Below are 21,339 nucleotides of genomic sequence, written 5' to 3'. Positions count from 1 at the left end.
ACTGCATTCAGCTTGTAATTGGATTATGATGCAGAGTCAGGCTCCTGATCAGTTATATAGCAAAACTGAACAAACACAGCTCTTCAGTTTTAATCCAGTTTTAATGACCTTCATCAGTCATTACTATCTACTGTCCTTCAGGCACCTCCTTATCTACCAAAATTGCAAGTATAAGCAAAGTAAAAAAATTACTAATAAAGGGAAACTTAATTTTAGAACGGAAATATGAGCACAGAAATCAAAAGGAATGGGTTTGCCTTCTAGCTGAAATTCCTTGTGATTTATTAAAAGGAAATTCAACTTACCCTTCTGCTTCAAAGTGAAATGAAAAAGCAGTTCACACAAATCCCCTTTATATAGTGTTGTGTTTGTTAAATGATATGGCTGAAGTGGAGACTGGATACTGAGGTCACGAATGAGCTTTTTCAGTTTTGCTCACATAATTGTTATGCAAATACTGAGTTCAGTTTTAAGGGTTGAGAAATGTTGTAGAAAATACAGTCCAAAACTAACAGATAACCCCAGATTTGAAGATGCAAAAGATATGAAAAACATAAAGTGACTTTCAGCAATTCTAGGTCGTATTTAAAAATTGTTTGTTGTTTTATAAAAGCAAAAAATGGGAGATGACCACCAGTGGCTCTTGTAAAAGAAAACATATTCTTGTGGTTAATCTTGGGGAAGCCCCGTACCTTCCAGATAATCTGACCCAGTAAACAGAATTCTAAACTTTGCCTCCTCTCTCCTCATCTGATGTACTTATCTTACCTTAATATAATTTTATATCTATGTGCTAGAATACTCAGTGTTTCCAGGAGCTTCTGGTCTCTCTTTCAGGTACAAGACAGTACATGATCTTCTCTTGGTCAGAGTTGGATCTTGGAAAAAATCTGTAGACATGCAGGAAATTCTCAAATTGACATAATTTTCAAGAAAAAAAGAAACCAGAGGTTTTGCTCCTCTTGTTTCCCAGAAATAAATATTGGGGTTTTGTAACTTCTTTCTTGTTCTGATGTCTTCTACTCTAGAATGTTTGATCCCAGATGGGGTTTTTTTACAAACCTCAGCAAGCCAACACATCAGTGTCTCGCCTGAGAGATAAAAATACCTCAGCTTCACAGCTTTTCTGTGTTTTGTCAGTTTAAACTGTGGTCTCTTGGATACAGAATGTTAATTTCATTTGCATTCTACTAAAACTATTTCAATTTTGTCATCATCTGTAATAGTAACGTTCCTCTTTCTGAGTAATTCCAGCAGGATTCACAGCTTCAAGCTAACATCTTTAGGCTCCCTGTTCAGCAATTAGAGATGTTTAATATCAACTGGCTGACCTAGCCAAGATCAAATACCAAAGCAGAAGGTACATTTAGGATTCCCCTTAGATGTAGTGCAGGCACTTAAATCCACTTCCATTCACAACTGTGAGCCTTGTCCTGCAGTTAAAAGTGCCCAGCTTGGTCTATTCTCCATCTCAAAACCCCCCACAAGCAGCAAACTGAGGACATATCAGGCGTCCTTCTTAGCAAATGACCAGTTAACACTCACAAATTTACAGACAATCTGCCTTCAGAGTCCTTCCTCTACCAGATGCCAGCAGAGCTCTGAATGCACATTAGTCCTTTTACAAAACCTCTCACCCCACCAATGGAAACAATTTCTCTCTGTAGTCCAGATGAGGTAGATGCAAAAAAGTGGTGTTGAGTGCACAGAATGTGGATTAGACAGTACCCAACAGATAAAATAGTTATTTTCCAATTCCTTTTGCAGTTTTGGAAATAGCACAGATACCAGACAATTGAGCACAGACAAAGACACAGGTAATTGTGTTTCAGGATGGCAGCAGACTTCTGGGCTACATAGGAAACTTCTTCAATTCCAGAATAAGATGGAACTTAATGGATCCAGATTTTGAGAAGTAATATTTTAAATGACTAGGTGCCGAAGTTCTTGGGAATGCTACCAGAACAAAACCTCATACAGATCCAATTTCTAGGCAACTCAGCAACAGTTGTAAGGGCTTGTTTTTCTGCTGCACCATTGCATATAAATGCATCTCTAATACATGAACATCATAAGTCTCTAGAGATTTGTACTGCTTCTTCCACTTAACACATTTTATATTATAAAAAAAATTAAGGAATTGAGAACATTAAACAGGGAGATGAGTAAAGCTCCACTAGCTATTATCTTTGTCCATTTGTGAAAGTGTGGCATGAACAAAACACGGCTTATCATCTAGGAAAACCTTATCAATTATTATCTTTTACCAAAACTTTTGAAGAAAGATACATTTGATAACATTTGTTCTCCCATGAGTCAGATTATACTTACACAATGGAATCTGATAAGAAATTTAAAACATAATCCAGTGTGAGAGATTACTCAGTCATTAGATTTACTTTCTTAGTTATGCAGCAGAGAATGAGGGAAAACAAACGTACTCAAACAAGGAAGAAAGAAAGTAAATATTTTTCCTGCAACCTAGCATCCCTTGTAGGATACCTACAAGGATGGGAATTTTGAAATTTGCAGGTAAGCCTGTGTAGTAATGGCTGAAAGCCTTTAGCTGGGAAACACCCACAAAACTAAGCCAGGGAACTTTACTGGTTTCAGTGGACCCCAGGTATTGCATAGCTCTTTCTATCATTAGGAAGAACCATAAGAATATTAAATATGCTGTGCTTCCAGTGAATTAAACTTAAACCCTGCTCAACTAGCAGCAAAGGGGAACTTGGGGGGAAAAAGGAATCTGATTTTCAAGATATCATGTGGTCAAAAAGACTGCTTCTTTCAAAAAACTAACTGCTAAGGAGGTTTCAGAGCCAGAATTAATTTTATACAGCTTTCAATCCTGTCATTTTCAGAATACAAAGCAAATTTTGCTGTTTTGAAATGAGCTGATTACTGATTACCATAACTTATCATTTTCACTGGTCTGCGTAAAGCTATGCCGTGCTCTTCCACATAAAATAGTGATGTACAGCCTTGCTAGTTTATATTAGCAATTTGTGAGACAATAATTTAAAGTGTGTCACTGTGCTGCAAGTTCCTGGTATCGACTCTCTGAGCGAGTCCTTGGCACAGCATCTGTGTGGAAAGCAGGAGTGGCCAGTTCTCCATGTCTACATCTTTCCAAACAACACTCATTTTTTATATTTGCCTAGTATTTCCACTGTAATTTATTTGCTGAGCTTTAAATCATACAGAGTTAAGCTTCTCTAGTTAGTTTTAAGAGTGCTCATTGCCATCAGCTTAAGACTTCATCAGAAATACCGGGCACTAAACATATGTCACCTCTTAGGTCATGAAAAAATCTAGTAGCTGAAGTGTTGCCTCCTCCCCACCTGCAATTTAATTTTACTGACACAAAACTAAACAAAAATATGGGAAGTTAAACAGTCCCCTGCCTTTGGAAAATAAGAAATACTGATAAAATAGTTTGTAATTTACAGTGCACTGATGCAGGAATGGAAGGGAAAAAAATGTAGGCAGTGGCACTTTACTGCTAATACTGAAAGAAAATTCTGGTATGTATGCCCTAAGTCTTAACTTGAGGATAAACATCTTACAGGAAGAGTGTGATTGCTGATGAGACATGTTTATATTTATGAAAAAACATGGCATCAGAGAAATGCTGCCAGCTGAATAATACACTGTTATTTTGGGGAGTGGATCCCAGGGAAATTTCTAGGTTTAAGTGTACACAAGTGGATGGAGAAAAAGAAGGAATACTGAATATAGATCGTGAGTTTCCAAAAAGAGGACATCAGAGATGGGGAACAGAGCTTGAAGCGTTGGATTTTAAAGAGCTGGCTTCAGCAGAATGAGCTGGACAGGCCTTACATAGCCTTGTTCTTCCTAAGTACAGAAAGTATAAGTTAAAAACATAAATAATAATTTAAAAAATATATAAAAAGGAAAAAAAAAGGCTTCAAGCAAACCCCAAAGTCCTTTCAATCTATCAATTTTCTAGTCTAGGAAAAGCAATTTAAACTTTGCTATCAAGAAAAGAGGTGACCAGGTTTTCATTTTTTTTTTTTTTCAAAAGTCATGGTTCTCTCCTGCCAAAGAACTTGCAAGTTAAACCTATGTTAACAGAACTACTTGGCCTTTGCTTTCAGACTATATTAGATGCCTCTTCTCTCTTCACATACTTGAAATAATTTATTTAAACTACAGATATCAAAGTAGTCTCTTGGGTTTTATGAAAATGGTAGGCATGTTGCTAGAGCCAAGTAATTTTGATTGAACTATTTTTTCTATGCCTTAAATAAAAAAAGGAGAAAATCTACCAGAGCACATTAAAACAAAGGCATCAAGCAGCACTTGCTTTGACAATAACAGATTTTTAGACACAGCCTTCTTCCTTTGGACAGGACAAGTGCTCTCCCTTTCTCCCTTCCCATATTCTTTATGCAGGTGGAGTAAGAATTTTGACCACGCTATAATCAACTTCTGTCTTGTCCTCTCATAATCAAAGAGAAACCAGAAATATTTCATTCTAAATTCACAACCTAGTAATGTTTTCAAGTCTGTTCCCTGCCTGTTTCAGAGCTAGAATAACTAAAGTTTGGAGAGATGGTGTTCCTAGGATCACTGAGGAATCCTGTTTCTTTTCCTCAGATCATCAATTCACCTTTTTATCCAGTAGGACACATTAATTCCTAACTCGAATTCCTCTCTGCATTTCTGCATCAAGAAGCCCTCTTACAGGAACACTACATAACAGTATGGGACATGATTCTCAACCTTTGTTCAACAACACAGCGAAATTACTCACTGCAATGCCAATTAAGTGTGCCACAATGGAGTAAATATCGCTTTCTTTTACTGGAAACAGTGCAAAGAGTAATGCTGGAGGTGTTCTGCCACTTTGTGTTCCCACAGAGATGAACTGGACTATTCACCTCCCATCCAAAGTGGTAATAGGAAGCAATTTATGCTTGAACAGCCACTGGCCAACATTGCCTTGGAAACGTGTGCTTTCAATTCATATCTTGCCCTTATAAATAGCCACCTGACTCTTGTTATCAATTTAAAATAATCTAGACTGCTGATAGAAAAAAAAGGTCCTGCCAAGCTCTTATTATGTGGTTATTGCTGGGAAATGGCTGCGTAATGTCTCACTGATAAGTGTTAGAACATATGCATCCAAAGCATTGTCAATGTTTTATTTGCAATTGAAATTCAAAGTCCTTGGGAGAAACTTGCTGAAAACACATAGCAGAAAACAGAGAGTAGCAAAGGAAAATAATAAACTCAGCAAGCTGCTGTTAAGGTCTGATGATCACAGTGAAATGAAGCTGCTTTGTATTTTACTGAAGGGAGACAACCATTAATGAATTCCCAGCAAACACCACCTATTGTGGTTTTTATTGCTGTTATAAGTTAAAAATTAAGATAGCAGGTATTACAGAATTCTATTTTTCACAGATTTTTTCGGGAGAGTGAACACAAAATTCTCTGTGTTTTAGCTGATTGTGTTGTTGGAAGCACGGAGAGCTTAACACACCAAATCTGCTTCTTTTGCACACGCTGAGATTCTAATTTGTGCAAGAGCAGAGGAGCATTTTATAGCAGACAGCTAGTAAAGTACCTCATCATTTCAGTTGCCCTGAAAAGCAGATATCCTGATGGGTTGGTGAGGCCCAGCCCTGCATCCTCCCAGCTCCTGCAATGGCACCTGGTGGTTCTGTGGTCCGTCCCCAGGGCAGCAGCTCTCAGTGCCAGGGGCTGGGGGCTCAGACAGCAGGAGCAAGCCCTGCTCCACTGAGACCCACTGAGCTCAGTGCTGACATGCAAAGGAAAGGCTCTACATGCCCCAGGAAGCAGACTCATCTCCTCACCTTTTATTGATACATCTCAGCTGATGTGGAACTACGTAAATTATTGCAGAGGCTTCGGTACAGAAATATTCTTGGGAGGCTCCTGCAAGGGTAAATGAGAAAAGCTCAATTTAAAGCCCCTTGAAGTTCAATCTAATAGATTAAAACAAGGAACAGATGAAGACTCAAAGAAATAGAAAGAAGACAAAGGGAATGAACAGAGTTCTACACTCTCATATTCTCTCTCTAGAGATGGGAAGATCTTGAATGTTGTTTGAGGTCAAAATTATTCAAACTGAAATTGTTTAGTGGGTTATTAAAACACAGCAGACTTAAATGACAAATCAAAGAGAATGTTTAATAACTCTGAGTTATGTAATAACCATGAATGCCAACTACTTAACTAATAAAATATAATTCTGTTATTCCATAGGGGTCAGCCCCTGACAGCCTTTATAATAGCTTTATATGTAGTTTTGAAGATTAAATACTATTTTTGTTAGTGAGAAACTCAAGAGAAACTCAACACAATTATTAATAATCATTTCAACTACCTATTTTAGTATAAAATACACCTTTTATAGTATAATGAAAGTATTAATTGTATTTATTTATAAATTAGAGTTTTGCCTCTCTACTTGGATTTGAGGACTCATTCTAGGCAGACAGGAACATACTTGTTTCCTAGGAGTGGGAATCTACACAAGAACTCTTCAAACATTCTTCTTTAGTCTCATTGTTTGTCTGCCTTACCAGACTATGTCAGGGACCCAAGCTAGAAAAGAGTTTTTCCCCAGCTGTGCCTGTGTTCAGCCCTGTGCACAGCCCAGCCTGCTCAGTACAACTGAGTGCCTCTTTCACAAGGTCAGGCCATTGCCATTGTTCCCATGGACAACCCTCTAAAGATGAAATGATTTCTAAGTATTAGCTTATAAAATTCAGAAGTTTTTTAAGTAAGGTTTTTTCAAAACCTGGAGAAAAACTGTGCTCCTAAAGGTTTTGGTACCAGTGTCATCATGCCAGTAGTACATTGCATTTCTCAAGCACTTATTTTCCCACACAAATGGGCCCCAACTGTTTAATAACTGCCATCTTTTATGGATTTTTACCTTTCCTGAGGAATGTACTTTGTGACTGTTACAGAGATAAATGTTGTAAGCTATTATATTTTCAACAACTCACACAGTTTGCCAGAATAAAGACCAAATTCAGAACTATTTTGAAAGTATCTGACAAAAACAAATTTTTAGGACTGCAGCATTCAAAACCACTGGAGAGCTCCCAGCAACTCAAGACAAAGAGTAATATACAATTTCCAGTGAAGACATATACACTAAGCACTGTAGACACATTTGAAACATTTCTTAAATAGATGTTATAACTGCTATTGAGTGAGGAACTGAAAACTTTTCTTGTCATTCAGTCCTGCCATATTTTTGCCAACACTTAATCCCCACTTAATTAAAAATACAGGTTTTGCTTTTAAGATAGAATTAAAAACATGATGTTATAAAGAAATGAACACTGTAATTTCGCTTGTAGAACTTTTCCATTGAAAGGCTTTTAACTTTTTTCATGATCAGTCATGAAAGCTAGAAATGCACTTCACTCATGAAAATGAGTGATGAGATTCTCCAGAGGGTAGCAATTGCATCTTGAAGCTAAATACCACATAGTAGAAAATAATAGCACATAGAGGACAATCAGAGACTTCAAGACAATCTTTGCTCCACTACTTCTTGATGCATAAATAAAAGATCTACTTAGAAAGCTTAGGAAGCACCATAAACACCCCCCCCCCCCCTTTTTTCATTTTAGCTGCAGCTCTAGAAGAAAAAGGGTAAAGAGGTAAAAGGATTTAAAAAGTACATTACTTCTTCCTGTCTTTACCATGCCTCTGTGAATGTGTATGGTTGCTCAGGCAGGGTGGAGAGGGTGTAAGGGGATAGAGAAGTTAAAAGCTTGTGATCTGTAGGCAATGTAGTACTGATCAAACCACTTCTGAATGGGACAGCTCGACAGAGGTGTCCCTGGATATGTAAAGTGCAAGATGGGAGACAATCAAGAGAGTAACTAATGCAGACATTATGACTGTGCTGAAGAGGTTTCAGGATTTCCAACTAAATTTGGTGAAGCGCTGTGTCCATCTCAGCTAAAGAAGCTTGTATGGTTTAGCTTCTCTTACATCGAAAGAAAACTTTGAATTATAAATGTACTTGGGTATAATTCTTGGGATGGGATGCAAATTTGCATGGAATTCTTTCCTACACAGCTGAAGTACAAGGCAAAGGTGGCCAAGTGTTGCAGCACGACCATGCAGGTGGGAAGAAGGGGGAAAAGATTCTGTTCAGGATTGTCCCAGGTAAGCCCAGAAAGCCTGATGAGGACAGGTACAATGAAACACTGAAATTCAGGCACTGCTGAGCTGGTGCAGGTCTGTTTGCATGAAGCCCAAAGCACAAACCTCAGACCCTGAAATCAGACTCCTAAATGTGGGTCTAGAACTGCTCTCACATTCTGTATATTTAGTCCAGGTGCTTGACATTTTATCCGAATTTAATTTCCACCCTGGAAGAGGATGCCAACCAGCTGGGCACTGTAGAGTCCCTCCCACTGCAAATACACCTGAAGTTTCCTGTGGGATTAACACACAAGCTCAGCTCTGAGGGACAAACTGTGCCAAAGCTGGAGTCATAAACAAACCAGAGCTCACAGATAGCCAGGAAAAAGCTCTTACAACTGCCTACCCTGAAGCACTGATCTAAACAGCTCAATGATGTCTGTAATGATGTCTGAATCTTTACTCTGGTCACAGGCCATAGAAAGAGATTTTAACTGCAGGTGCCTCAGGAAAAAAATCATTCGTGCTAGATAGAGCACAGAGTATCCAGACATGCTGCTAGTGTTGAGGGGTTTAGCAGAGCTTAAAAGAGACACAAGACTGCACCTAGGTTTCCAGACAATCTTGCATTATTTATTCCCCTGAGCATTTTTGGCCAAACTGCAACCCAGGAATCATTTTTCGCTCCTTAGGTCTCCAGGTGCTAAGGAGCTAAGGTGCTAAGAGGAGAGCCATTTGGTAGAGCTAAAGTCACAAACCCCTGCATAAAACTTCTCCTCTGCATGTTTGAACTGAAGAGTTTGATGCCTTCGCAACAGAAAACAAGCCACAATGAAGAGCACACTTGACCTCTGCTCTAACTATATGTTAACCACCTGCTCCCCCATATTTATGTGTTACAAGAAAAAAAAATAAAGCAGTAAGTATGAGTTGCTACTGATTGGCTTCCTGTTTGCACCTTGCAGTTTCCACTGAAAATTGCCACTTGAAAACTGAAGAGAATGAAAAGAGCTTTTCAGTGATTGTGGTTTTTTCACATGTGATAGGATAGCTCTTCCTGAGCCTGAAATTATGTTTTAGAAAGATAAAACCAGCAGCTGGTTAATAAATTCTGCTTTCATCCTGAATTACTCTAGAAGCTCTGTGGAGGTCATATTAGCACTGTATGAGTTGGTTCTAACCAGGGATATAACAGTTATGATTAGTTTATAATTAGTGCAAAATTAAGTGGTCATCAGTGATGCTGATTTAAGCCTCCTGGAATACAATAGACCACAATTTTAAATTCCTTCTTTTTAACTCCTATTGAAGAAAGGTGTTCCTCAAGGAAGAAAAGGTGTCCCTAACATAAATGATGCAAAACGTCAGAACTTAGGGCACATGTGATAACACCTTACTGAATTTAGAAGTTTCAAGTACCATTACTTAGCAAGAGCTCATTTTCTATTTCTAGGTGTGGTTCCTGCCCTGTGGGCTTTTGTCCAGCCTGAGATCAACCTGCTCCTACACAATGGCCTTCCAAGCTGTCAGATTCCACCATCCCTATTCTGCTCCTCGTAGCGTTGGTTCAGGACAGGAGAGTTTACCAGGTAAGCCCAGACTAACAGAGCTACACTTGCACAGCTGCTTTTCCAGGGCAACTCCAGCAGAGGTGGGTTTTCACCAGGGTAATAAAGAGCAGTTTGGTTTTCTCAAAAGAAAGGGAAGCTGGCAGCTTCCCTTCTGCACAGGAGGTGTTACAGCTGGGGCAGCATTTCCCTTGAGATGGTTTACACCGGGGTAAACCTACAGGACAGGAAATGCTGGAAATGAGAGGTGACACCAGAGTGGAACCTAAAAGCTTATGGTCTGGGAACTCATTTCAAGAAGGGCAGCTCATATTTTCTATAGAACCAATCCTAGCTGGGGCCAAATATGCTTTTCATGTACACAGCCTGGTTAAAAAGTTAATTATCTGATAACTTTGGGCTGTAGGAAACTGAGCATACAATAGGAGTGTTTTTCCATTCTGCTTTTGTGTACTTCCAATGTGTTTAGCATAAGAATACTTTTGTCCTTACCTGCAAACCATTTTGTGGTTTGTATAGATCCCACCTGAATGAAGCACAGTGCTTCATAATTTTCAAGGTGCTTCATAAATTTTTCAACTCTACTGGAGATGTGCTTGGAAAACTAATGTAAAAATCAGTCTTAAATTACACTTCAGGGACTGAACTCTTGAGATAGTGGCTGATATGGCAATCAGGAATAGTATTTCTAAAATAAAAAAAAAAAAAAGAAGTTGAAAGAAAACAACCATTCACATCTTCAAAATACTACGCCAGTTCTTTCTTTCTTTTTTTTTTTTTTTCAAATCAGTAGTTTCGTCATTGCAACCTACTGGCTGATGCACCGGGGACAAATCACTGGTCTTAGTCCAACTCCAGATGAAATGGTCTCAAAACATTCCACAGTGTTTTTTGGAGATAGTCTTAAAATGGACTTATATAATCATTCCAAATGAATGCATCGGAGACCGAATTATTTCTTATCCCTAAACCCAAATATATCTTTTAAATATCACACAATTTCCTGTGTTTTTAGGTAATAAATATTGATAAAAAACTTCCAGGCAAATTTTTAAATGTTCTGTTTTTCACAGCTGCAGAACACCAATTAATGCAGAAAAGGAATGCAGTTCACTTGAGAACTGCAAAGATACTTTGCCAATAATGACAAGGAGGCCATGAAGCAGATCAGCAGATAAATCATACTCTGGAAAATTCATATCCTTTACCAGTTTCAGTAATTGCTTTTTTGCTGTACCTGTATAACCTAGTGCAGAGAAAATAAATGTCATTACTTATAAAGGTAGACAGGGAATTAGGCAGTGAAAATAACAGCTATAAAACAGATGAGCTGGCCATCAAATGTTCCCCTGTACAGACACATTCCTATGTTCCCCTGGGTCCATAACTTGCCAGTGTAGCCACAATCCTTCTCTCTGTAGAGGCACTTAGCTTAGTTTTAAACTTAGTGGAAGACAAATTGAAAATCTGTTCCTCCATGATTAAACACTTAGAGCCTTCAATGGAAACATTTTTCTTAATTGTCAAACTTGTAGTACTGGGCTGTAATTGTGTTTTTGGAGTTCACTTGAGGTGAAAGAAGCTCCCATCAAGAAAATCATAAAAGCCTATAGGATCACTTCTCTCACATTAAGGACCTATCACATAAACAGGGACTTTTGCTTTTTTTTTTTTGGCATGAGCTAAATTCCAATTGGAGAACATGTCAGTAGCAGGTTTTTGTATTTAATTTAAGACTCAAAAAAAATATTTCTGCTTTCCACTGCATCTAAATCTTTATTTATACCCCCTGTACCTCAGCTGATGCCTATAGATTGCCAGAGAACACAATCTTGTTTTCTTACTGCACACAAAGCAACTTGGCTGACTGGTTTACTGTTTTATTCCTCTCTGTAGTTACAGCACAATTCATTTTCCAATCACATGGAAAGAGCAGCATGAAAATAGCTGAAACTTCAAAAAAGAAATTATTTCCATGTCAGTAGCTACTGCAGTGGACTTCTGTACTCAGGAGGATAAATACCCCTCTAGGCTCTATGTGATCATTATCAGGCAATTTTAGAACTAGAATAAAAGTGCCCCAGGAGCAAAGGCATCACTAAATACTGAAGAAACATGGGACTGTATGTGGTGTCCATTATTTACATCATAAAAGAATGTATCAGAAGCAGCAGTTAGAGAGTAATCTCTCCAAGTTTACAGCTCAGCTCAAAGATGAAATAGAGACCAATTTTTCTTTAGTTTCTAGATTATTAAAAAAGGCTTCCCTCACGCTGTATTTATGAGGAACTCAGAAAGAAGGCAGAAAGAATTACCAGCCTGCTGAGCATGGCATAACTTATTACCTTTATACCACTAGGATAAACACATTTAATACATAATGATTGAAAAGATGAAATCTTCATTTTACTAGGAGATTCAAAACTGAATGTCAAAGAGAGAACAATTAGAAATACACCCTGTTTCTGGGTATTTCTTTTAGGGGCACAGCACAAGCACATCCATCATTTACCAGGCTGAAAAGTAAATTTCATTTGCCTCACCTTTTTTGTGTCTATTGAATTCAGCCTCCAAAATCTGTGCATTTGTTTCCAAAGCAGTTACTTGTCTCTGCAAGTCTTTAGTTTCTGTTAGTGGGACTTAAGGCTGTTATTTAATAATTTATATTAAAATGACTGCACAATGCCTGTCTCCAAGATGCTCAGCTCTCCTGTAATCTGATGCCACGTGAAAGAGATATTCGGTTTCCAGAGCAGAAATCACAGACCACACTGCAGATTTTTTCAGGGAATTTGTCCAATTGGGAGTGCCTTATCCCTGACCAAATGAACACTTGGATAGGCTTTGAATTCTCAGGGCTGCCAAAGTCCTGTTATGTTCAGAGGGAAAAGCCCAGTTCTCAGAGGCAAAACATACATGTTAATATTTTAAAAGTAATTAAAACTGGAGTAAAAAACCACATGAACAGGCAAGGAATGAAAGAAGAAAAAACTCTGTTTATAACATGAGATAGAAGGTTTGATATTTCACTCACAGAAAACAACAAGCTAGTGACTCATTCCAGGCACTTTGTTCCTCCAGTTCTGCTGGGCAGCTCATCTTCTATGTAACAGATGGTTTATTTTTCTGCTCCTCACACTTCTGGAAATCACACCTTTCCTCAAATGGTGCTGTAGGAATACCAGACACTGACACAAATATTTTTTTGAGAATATGCTAAAAGGTTGAAAACCAGATTCACAGAATCTTGAGAAATATATTTCTTACTTCCACATTCTACTTTTATCTCTCCTTGTGGCTCTAAAGTTTCTTTTATTCCTGAAGGTCTCACTTTTCCAGGGAAACTCTACAGATGTCTTGATTCTTCTCCTAGAATTTAACTTAGAATAAAAAATTGTTCAAATATTTCCTAAATTTTTCTCCCACTATGTTTTTTAAGTGTTTTGAGAGAGCACCAAACACTGACTCCTTCCCCCTTGCTCTTCCACCTGCCCACCCCCAGGAAAATAAAATCATCTCAAGAAAATTGAATTATTCCCATGGAAAGCATAATTTGCTAGGAAATGCATTACTTTGATGCAAAAGTCTTTACTACCCCTACTTATGGCACTGAAAATCCAGTGAAATTAATGCCCTCGTGTTGTTGCAGAGGTACACAATCTCTTGAACCAGAAAGCCAAACTAGTTCAGCTGTAATCCAATCACACATCACAGTATATGATCTAGAAAATGAGCTGAATCACAGCATTATTAAGGATTCCTCTCTGGAGCAGTTTGTTGAAAGATACTGCTGGCTTTACTTGTTCCAACCATGGAATTGCAGAGGGCACACTGAGGAGTATGTGGACCAGAAAATGTCAATACAGAATATCAGTGTATGCCTCTGACATTTTATGTCATAGTTCATATAAAGTGATAATGTTAAGACTTTCTTTGTGCTTGAAAAGAAAGCACCTAATTCCAAGGTAGGTGGCATGCTCATGATAACACAGATGAGATATGGTAAGAAAAGATACTATTTCATATGTACTTATTAAGAGTTTGGGCAGAAACTGATTTGGCAGCTTGGGAGAGAGTGTGACCTGGTTCTGCCACACGACAGAAGGCATCTGTGGATCCATTTGCTGTTTGCAGCAGAGCCTGAAAAAGTTACCTGACAAATCACAGCTTGGGGGAATTCTGCTCTTGGGGCACAGAGAGTATGAAGCTATCAAGTTATGACCACCAGATTAGGAGGCAACTATAGCAAGCATGATTTCTGGTTTTGAGAACTGGCCCCTGGAAAGAAAGAGCAGTAATAATTTAATAGGATATAATAGGAAGTGATTCAGAGTACAAATGGTACGATCAGATTAAAATCTCATTACATCTCTATTTTATGGGCTGCTCTGAAAATGTATCATATTAATTTTTTTATTTATTAAAAGCCAAGTATCTAGAGTAGCATTATAAATGCAGAAAGTATGTTCAGCTTCCTGAAATGGTGCAGAACCTACAAAAGGCTAATGGGGCAGAAGAAAAGGAGAGATGAAAAAAAGCAAAAGGAAAGATTGAAGGAGGCATGAAACAAGAGTAAAGGGATGATAAGGAGTGTCAAAATTTCAGTACTGCTAAATGGTGATAGCTCTGTACCTGTTCACCCCCTGCACCTTTGGGACCATCTCTAGCTCGTAAGACATTGGCTGCAGGAACACTGCGCTGAAGTTCTGGGCAGGAGTAAATTTTCTTTTCAGGTTTTTCTGTGCTAACTGCACTTCTTACTGTTAGTAGTGAAAGCCAAGGCATTGAAAGGATGAAAAAGAATAATTTCTAAATCCACAGATAGTCCACATATCAAACAGAGTTATTTAATAAATTTCTCCATTTGCATAATTTTGAGGCTTTACCTGGGAAATACACTCCTGCCTTCAGGCAAAAGGAATAATGTCTGAACATTTCATATAGCCCCTGATTGTCTCTGTACATACTGAAACTTCTAAAGAAACAACTAAACTTGTAACAGTCTGAAAGTCTTAAGGTCTAATGAAAATACCCGCTATCACAATAGTAATTAATTGCACCAGTGTTTTGTTCATTATATGTCTAAATTTACAGCATTTACCTTCATGCCAAATGAATCATACAATATTCTAGTTGAGGATGAATCCTCAACAGCTGATTGTGTTTCTGCTGGGACTCTTCACACCTATCAGGTAGTGCTTAAGCTCAAAGTGATTAAGTGCTTCTCTTATTAGAATCTCCATTAATTGCATACACCCACACTTTAAAGGACAAAAAGCTCAAGTATGTTTGAGCAGCAGTGATCTGAATTACTCCCCTATTTATTCTTTCAGACCTTGTCTATTAAAAAGATGCATTTCTCCTCAGTATTACGTCTCAGAGCTGAACTCCTTTTGGATTTCAGAAGATCTGCAGTCCTCTGCTGCCCTCTCTGAGCAGAACAGCAGTAACAGATAGCAGCATCATAAGGTAAGGCTCTGACAAGCTGCACCACAGTGACTGCCTTTGTTTTCAATATGAGTGTCAAATGTGAGGCAATAATAACCCAGATATTCTCTTTAACTGAAAAAAACCTAAAATTAAACTACCACAAGTATGAGCTGACAAACTTTCATAGTAAATAAGCCACATACTAAAGTCAAACTCCCTTAGTTTCTCTTAATTTGTCCCAGTTCTACCAGTCAAAAAAAAAAGAAGCCTCAGGAAAGACCATTTGGTTGACAGATTTGGGTAACAAGAGAAAAATCTAATCCATGTAGTAGCATGAATTCTGCTACTCACCTCAATTATTTCTCTTCATTTTGAGCTTCAGAAAAGATTTCCTACAGAAAGCAGCTTCCCCTGTCAGGTTTCATCTGATAATGTACCATGTAGAGTATAATCATTAGAATATTACTGTAAGAACATTAGAATTAGGATAAAAAGCAGAGGTTAAGGAGCACCATTTTTCTATATTCTTATTTGTGCTTCCTCCATTAGGGTCTCATCAAAGTCTAGAGCAATGGCACATGCTAAAATAAAATAAGGAAGGTATTTAGCTAATTAGTATAACAAACTTGAGTCCTGGTTTATATTTCTTATTCAATTTCATGGACTCCAGACAGTTCTTAACACACTGTAAGGATTTCCTTCTGATAATTTTCTATACTATATTAATTATCCAATTCCAGGGAAGCTGACATTGCTGGTATCTCCCTTGAAGGTAACAAGAGAGATCTCAAAATAAAGGAAAACTTGGAAAAATAAAAACAACTAACCTTCAGATGAGTCCACTCTGTGCAAAGATTCAAACTCACACAAATCTCTGTTGGTTTTGCCAGCCAGGAGCTAAAATCTTTTTACCTCCCTAGTTTTCCAGGGTGCTCCAATCCTTTATTCTAGAAGAGCCCAAGTGCCTGTTTACACTTTGACAAAATGGTGGCAGGCTTTCCTAGCAATTAAATCACTTTAAAAAGTAACTGATGACAATTAGCACCAACAGTGGCTTAGATTTTAAGATTTTCCCCTATGTTTCTTCTTAACAACTGCTTTAGTAGTGGGTGCTATCACAGTGAGCTCTACAATACTGCATGGACCACCTTCAAGGTGTGATGGAATGCTTTGCCAAGCCCTATCTCCACAAATGAACCAGTACCCTTTTGATAATTGTTGTGGATATTGGTCAACCCTGGAAAGTCCATCCTATTCAGTCCTGTCTGAATAATTACACCAAAAACTTGAGTTTCTGTATGTAAAGTAGCGGTGAGTCACATTGTGCTTTGGAGGATTACTTTCTTTGCAATCACTAACTGGAAAAGTAATGCAGAAATCCATTGTTAAAGAACTAAGGATTTCTAGTTCTTGGGGTTCAGATACTGCTTTGGGAAGTTCTCTGGTTCAAATGTTCCAGTTACTCACAGGATTGTTCCCATTGGCAACCTTGCCTGGTTTATTACTCAGTTGCCTTTTGGTCAGATTCTAATATATAGGTATTGGCCAGTCTCTTACAGGCACACCAACTAAACAGGTTGAAAAATGTTTCTCTGGGTTCAAATTGGACAGGCATATGGTGTCTGAGCTTCTAGTCTTGGCCAAGGCCACCCAAACTTTTGTCTTTTGTTGTCCTACAGGTAAATCTGCACTGCATGAAGCAAGCAAGACTAGCAAGCACCAACGCAGCAGTTGATTTTGTTCCGTATCTTTCATGAGCTATTTTCTGGCAAAACACTTTGACAAAAGTCTGAATCAACCTTCAAAGGCTGTATGGCCTCAGCACAGTCAAATACTTATCCCAGCAAAGAAAATCTTAATTTACCAACTCCTTCACCACACCAGTGCACAGTGAAGCTTTGCTGCACCACCACCAGCTTGCCTGGCAGTCAGCACAACAGAATGCTGGAGAGAAGTGAAACAGAAACCACCTGAATTTTTAGCATGAGGACAAGCCTGCCAAAACAAAAAGGTATATCCTCTACACTTCTACTAAAAGCTGATATTTGGTCCTTTGCTTTGGGAAGAGGTTGCTCACTGGCTTGTTTCTGCCTTACACAATCCTGATGATTGCTTACCTCAGTCTTCCCACCCCTATTTAGAGGGGCTGCATATGACATTCTGGGGTGAGCCCTTTGCTCTTTGCCTGGCCTTGGTAGACATTGGCTGTGGTACAGTACAAATAGCAACTCCTGAATCAGCACAGCTGCAGGCACTGAGTTTTGACTGCAAGGTTTTTCCCCTTTTTCAGTCAGTGGATACCTTTTTCAGTAGCCTGGGAGAAGGAAGGCTCTCTGAGACCTGCTTTAGTGCAGTGATTGCCTTTCCTGCAACAGAGCTGGCACTGTCCAGCCAGCCACAGTACCATTGTGGGGACATGGAAAGTAGAGTAGCAAGAACAGTATGTGCTAGGTAGCCCTGCAAAATTAATAACACAAAATTTAATGCTAAAGGAAGGACTTTTCAGCAATATTGCTAGGAGAAAATTTCCTTACCAAGAGTAAGGTCTATTAGAATTTTCCAACCGCAAAAATTAAAGCTCTCCATCCCTGCAGTAGTGTCAAGAGAGGTTTTGTTTCCAGGATCCCATTTCTGGGGCTATTGTTCTCTGTTCTGGTGGCATCAGAGAGAGAAGTTATGGGCTGTCAGGTTGCCTTGTATCTTTCCTATTCAAGAGCTAGGATAAATGTCGTGTCTGTAAAAATATAATGAACACATCAGTTTAGAGCAGTGCTACTTGTCAGACATGATTTGATAAAAACATTGAAGAGCCAATATGATTAAAAAGAGATTTCGAATTAGAGATCTGTTGGGTTTTCTTTTAATTACAAAGCTGAAATTTCCACACTGACCTTTGCTGTTTTGGCCAAGAAGCAGAAGTGTGATCTATATGCTGTCAACACACTGCATTCAGGGCTCAACTTGTAACTTCCTAACCCACAAAAATGTCTGGTTTGTTACAACTGTTGAACTTCCCTGGAGATTGCTTGCCTGCAAAAGCAGAAGTATGAAGCAAACAGGATTGCCAGCAATTTTTCCACCCCTAGGTTCTCACCAGGTCAAGACACCATTCTGCTAAAACATAGTCCTTCCACACAGCAGAAATATCATTAAACTCTGTCAAACCCTGCATGTTTATATTAAGTACAAAATTTACAGGATTACTCTAAATATCTGCATTAAGTGACAAATAAAAGTTAAAAGGGCAGGTGTCTTAGTGTTCACAAACTATTGAAAGTTTTTCTTAACTGGGTTTGTAATTTCTTTTACTGTCTGCTTATCTCTATATCTCTATATGCTTATTCTATATCTTCTCTCCCTCCAGAATTACTTGGTTCTGATTCCAATTTTGCATACAGACTTCCTTACTTTTTAGATCCTTGAATGTGCCTTCTTTATGCATACCATTCTTTTGGAGGAGTGGTCTTGTGTCTGCATATTCCTGAATATATAGTGAAACTCTGCAGATTTCCTTGGAGAAGGAAGCAGCTCAGCACAGGAGAACACTCAGCTTTTGAAGTTTCAAACATGCCTTTGGAGCCATCAATTTTGAGTGTTCTTCACCAGCCGCAATATCATATGGGAATAACAGAAGTTGGAACTATACCCAATTATTTTCATCACAACATAGCAGGGTGACAGCTCCTAGACACTTGCAAAAGAGTAAATGGCAAAAGCACTGGGTAGAAATGCACAGCTACCTCACTGACTCACTTTGATGTCGACCATCAGAGTGCTTTTATTCTGAAACCAGGAGTGCACAAAGTGTTTCAAACTTTTCATTGAGACAATTAGGGACAGTATTAAAGACTTTTGAAGAACAAAACTGTAGGAATAACCTTGCTTCAGAAAAAACTCAGAGCAGGCATTATGGAGCACGATTCTTAATACTTGCTCATACAGTGAGAGTAATTAGAACCCTTGGAAATATATAAAATGGAAGCTGTCCTGTGCAAGATAATTATCTTGTGAATTAGTAGTGACTTATCCCCTGCCAGTGTATCCTACCATGCATACATGCTTCTGCACAATTAGAAGGATGGAGCAGAGCTGAAGTTTTTTATCTCTACTGAGTTGTCAGCCTGACAAAGGGACTGTGCACATGACCAGCTGCTTTCTGTTTTGTTTTCTACCCTGAAATAGTCAACCCTCATTAATGATAAAATCTTCCAGTGTCCTGTGACTGCTTGGTATATTAACAGCAAGGTAAAAGTATCAACTGCTTGTGAGGGAGTAGGGAATTTCTACAGTAGGACACACTAGGAGCAATGCCACAGGAATAACACAGTTTGCAAGGCTGAGCATAATCTTGACAGAAGCTGTTAAGAGAGTGAGAGAGTTCTGAAGCAGACCAGGCCAAAGCACCCAAACAAACTGCTTAATTCAGAGGAAGTTCTGTTTGAGATTCAGAGCTGACGATTCACGCAGGATCCCTCACTTGGGATACTGACTATTAAGAACACTTGAGTTTCTCCTCCTCTTCTGAAAATCTGCTGAGTTTTCTGTCATCTGAGGTAAAAGACATGGAAGCTTTAAAAACATGAGATTCTGAACGAAGATAAATAACATCAAGATGCTGTTTTTACCATCCCCAGTCAGCTCTTCTACTTTACTTCTGTTGTGAAAGTTTGACTATAAATTCAAAAAACTTTTCTCTTCAGCTTCACACAGTTTTAAGGGGTCTTACCTTACACATTTGGAACGCATTTGGGTCACCCATCACTCCATAGAAGTTTTTATCCAGCACAAGGCTTTGCACTCAGCTTTCTGTTTGACTCCTGCAAAGAATGCACTGCTTAGTGCAACTGGAAAACTAAGCACAGTGTAAATCTTTGCGTATTTATACCTTTATACTTGAGAATAATGATGGTTTTATCCCAGTATTACAAGTATTAGGGAGCTAGAGAGACAATATTGGAGGTTTTTGTCTGCTCCAGTTCACCTGCATACAAAGATAACAGTGCTTCATGATCAAATCAGGTTTACACCTTGATATTTACTCAACTGAAGCAAACAAAAATATTTTTGACTCACATGTATTATGCTGAACTGTTCAGCACTATATTGCTCTGAATGAGAAGTGGTTAATTCTTGCAATCAAACAGTAACAAGACACAACAAAATAAAAAAAAAAGGCCATTCATACAAAGCTCAGAACACATTATCTCATTATTTGGCTAAAGGGGTCTACACACTTTTGGGAAATTTCTGTCCTTCATTGGATTTGGAGGAACAGAAATATTCTCACTCTGTTCCTTTGCTTTTCCTTCATCTACTGTAAATGAAATATAAGGGGAAGGATGTTTTTTTCTTTTGAGACTTCTTAAAACACAGACCATGAAGAGGCAATCTTGATGCTTTAGGGCTCATAAAACACCATGGCAGATTTCCAGCTCTTCACTCCAGCTGCAGCAGAAGATGCAGAGTGGCAGCTTTTGCCAAAGCTGGAAGAGTTGCTCGCATTTGGTAACTGATCTATCAAATAAAGATTTCTCAAGGGTTTTCATCATTTTGCAGCAAAAAATCATGAAGCAGAAGCCTACACTAGCATGCAAGACCTGACATTCACATACAGTTGAAGTATCAGAAGCTGTAAACACATTTTGCTTCTAAACTTAAAGTGCACATTGAGAAAGGTTTTGTGAAGACTGAGCAGATAAAAAAACAGATAAGAATCCCATATAGATTTAGTAATACAGGGCTCACACTCGAGATCCTTTGTAATATGCACAGCAAAACTTGTGAAGCACTGTGTGGATGCTGGGATTACCTGCCGAGGTTATGGGATCAATAAAGTCCCTACAGTTCTTCATTATTTTTATTATGTTGCTGCAGGATTTTTCCTTTCTGCTTCTTAAAGTTAATGGTTCTAGAAAAGATTCAAAGTCATTAGTAGGGTCTTCAGGACCTGCATTTCAACAGCTGATCCCAAAGTACTCCATAAGGGAAACAACAGATGCTAACTAGGCGAGTGAAAGCACAGCCACCAAAGAATAAAGTGGCCTGTAAGTGACCTCTGGTGGACAAGAACAGTGTCAAATTTCTTTGTATTTCTCAACAGAGGCGTTTATCCATTTAAATAGCTTACAGCCATTCAGTTGAATGTTATCTCATATTATAGAATAATCAAAACCAT

General features: G+C 38.5%; 1 protein-coding gene across 1 annotated transcript in view; it reads right to left on the bottom strand.

The window, feature by feature from the left end:
- The window catches only part of LOC134046439 (CD209 antigen-like protein B), a 131,131-nt gene that overhangs the window by 3,980 nt on the left and 105,812 nt on the right, over nt 1-21,339 (bottom strand). Inside the window, exons 3-4 of the mRNA XM_062496902.1 lie at nt 14,384-14,543; nt 12,278-12,373 (exon numbers count right to left, since the gene is read on the bottom strand). Of these exons, the coding sequence (XP_062352886.1) occupies nt 12,278-12,373; nt 14,384-14,543 (256 nt within the window). The remainder of the gene's footprint in view (nt 1-12,277; nt 12,374-14,383; nt 14,544-21,339) is intronic.

Source organism: Cinclus cinclus, chromosome 7, assembly GCF_963662255.1.
Source record: "Cinclus cinclus chromosome 7, bCinCin1.1, whole genome shotgun sequence".
Classification (NCBI taxonomy): Eukaryota; Metazoa; Chordata; class Aves; order Passeriformes; family Cinclidae; genus Cinclus; species Cinclus cinclus.
The sequence above is the reverse complement of the archived record's forward strand: the minus strand, read 5'-3'. Positions and strand labels throughout refer to the sequence as shown.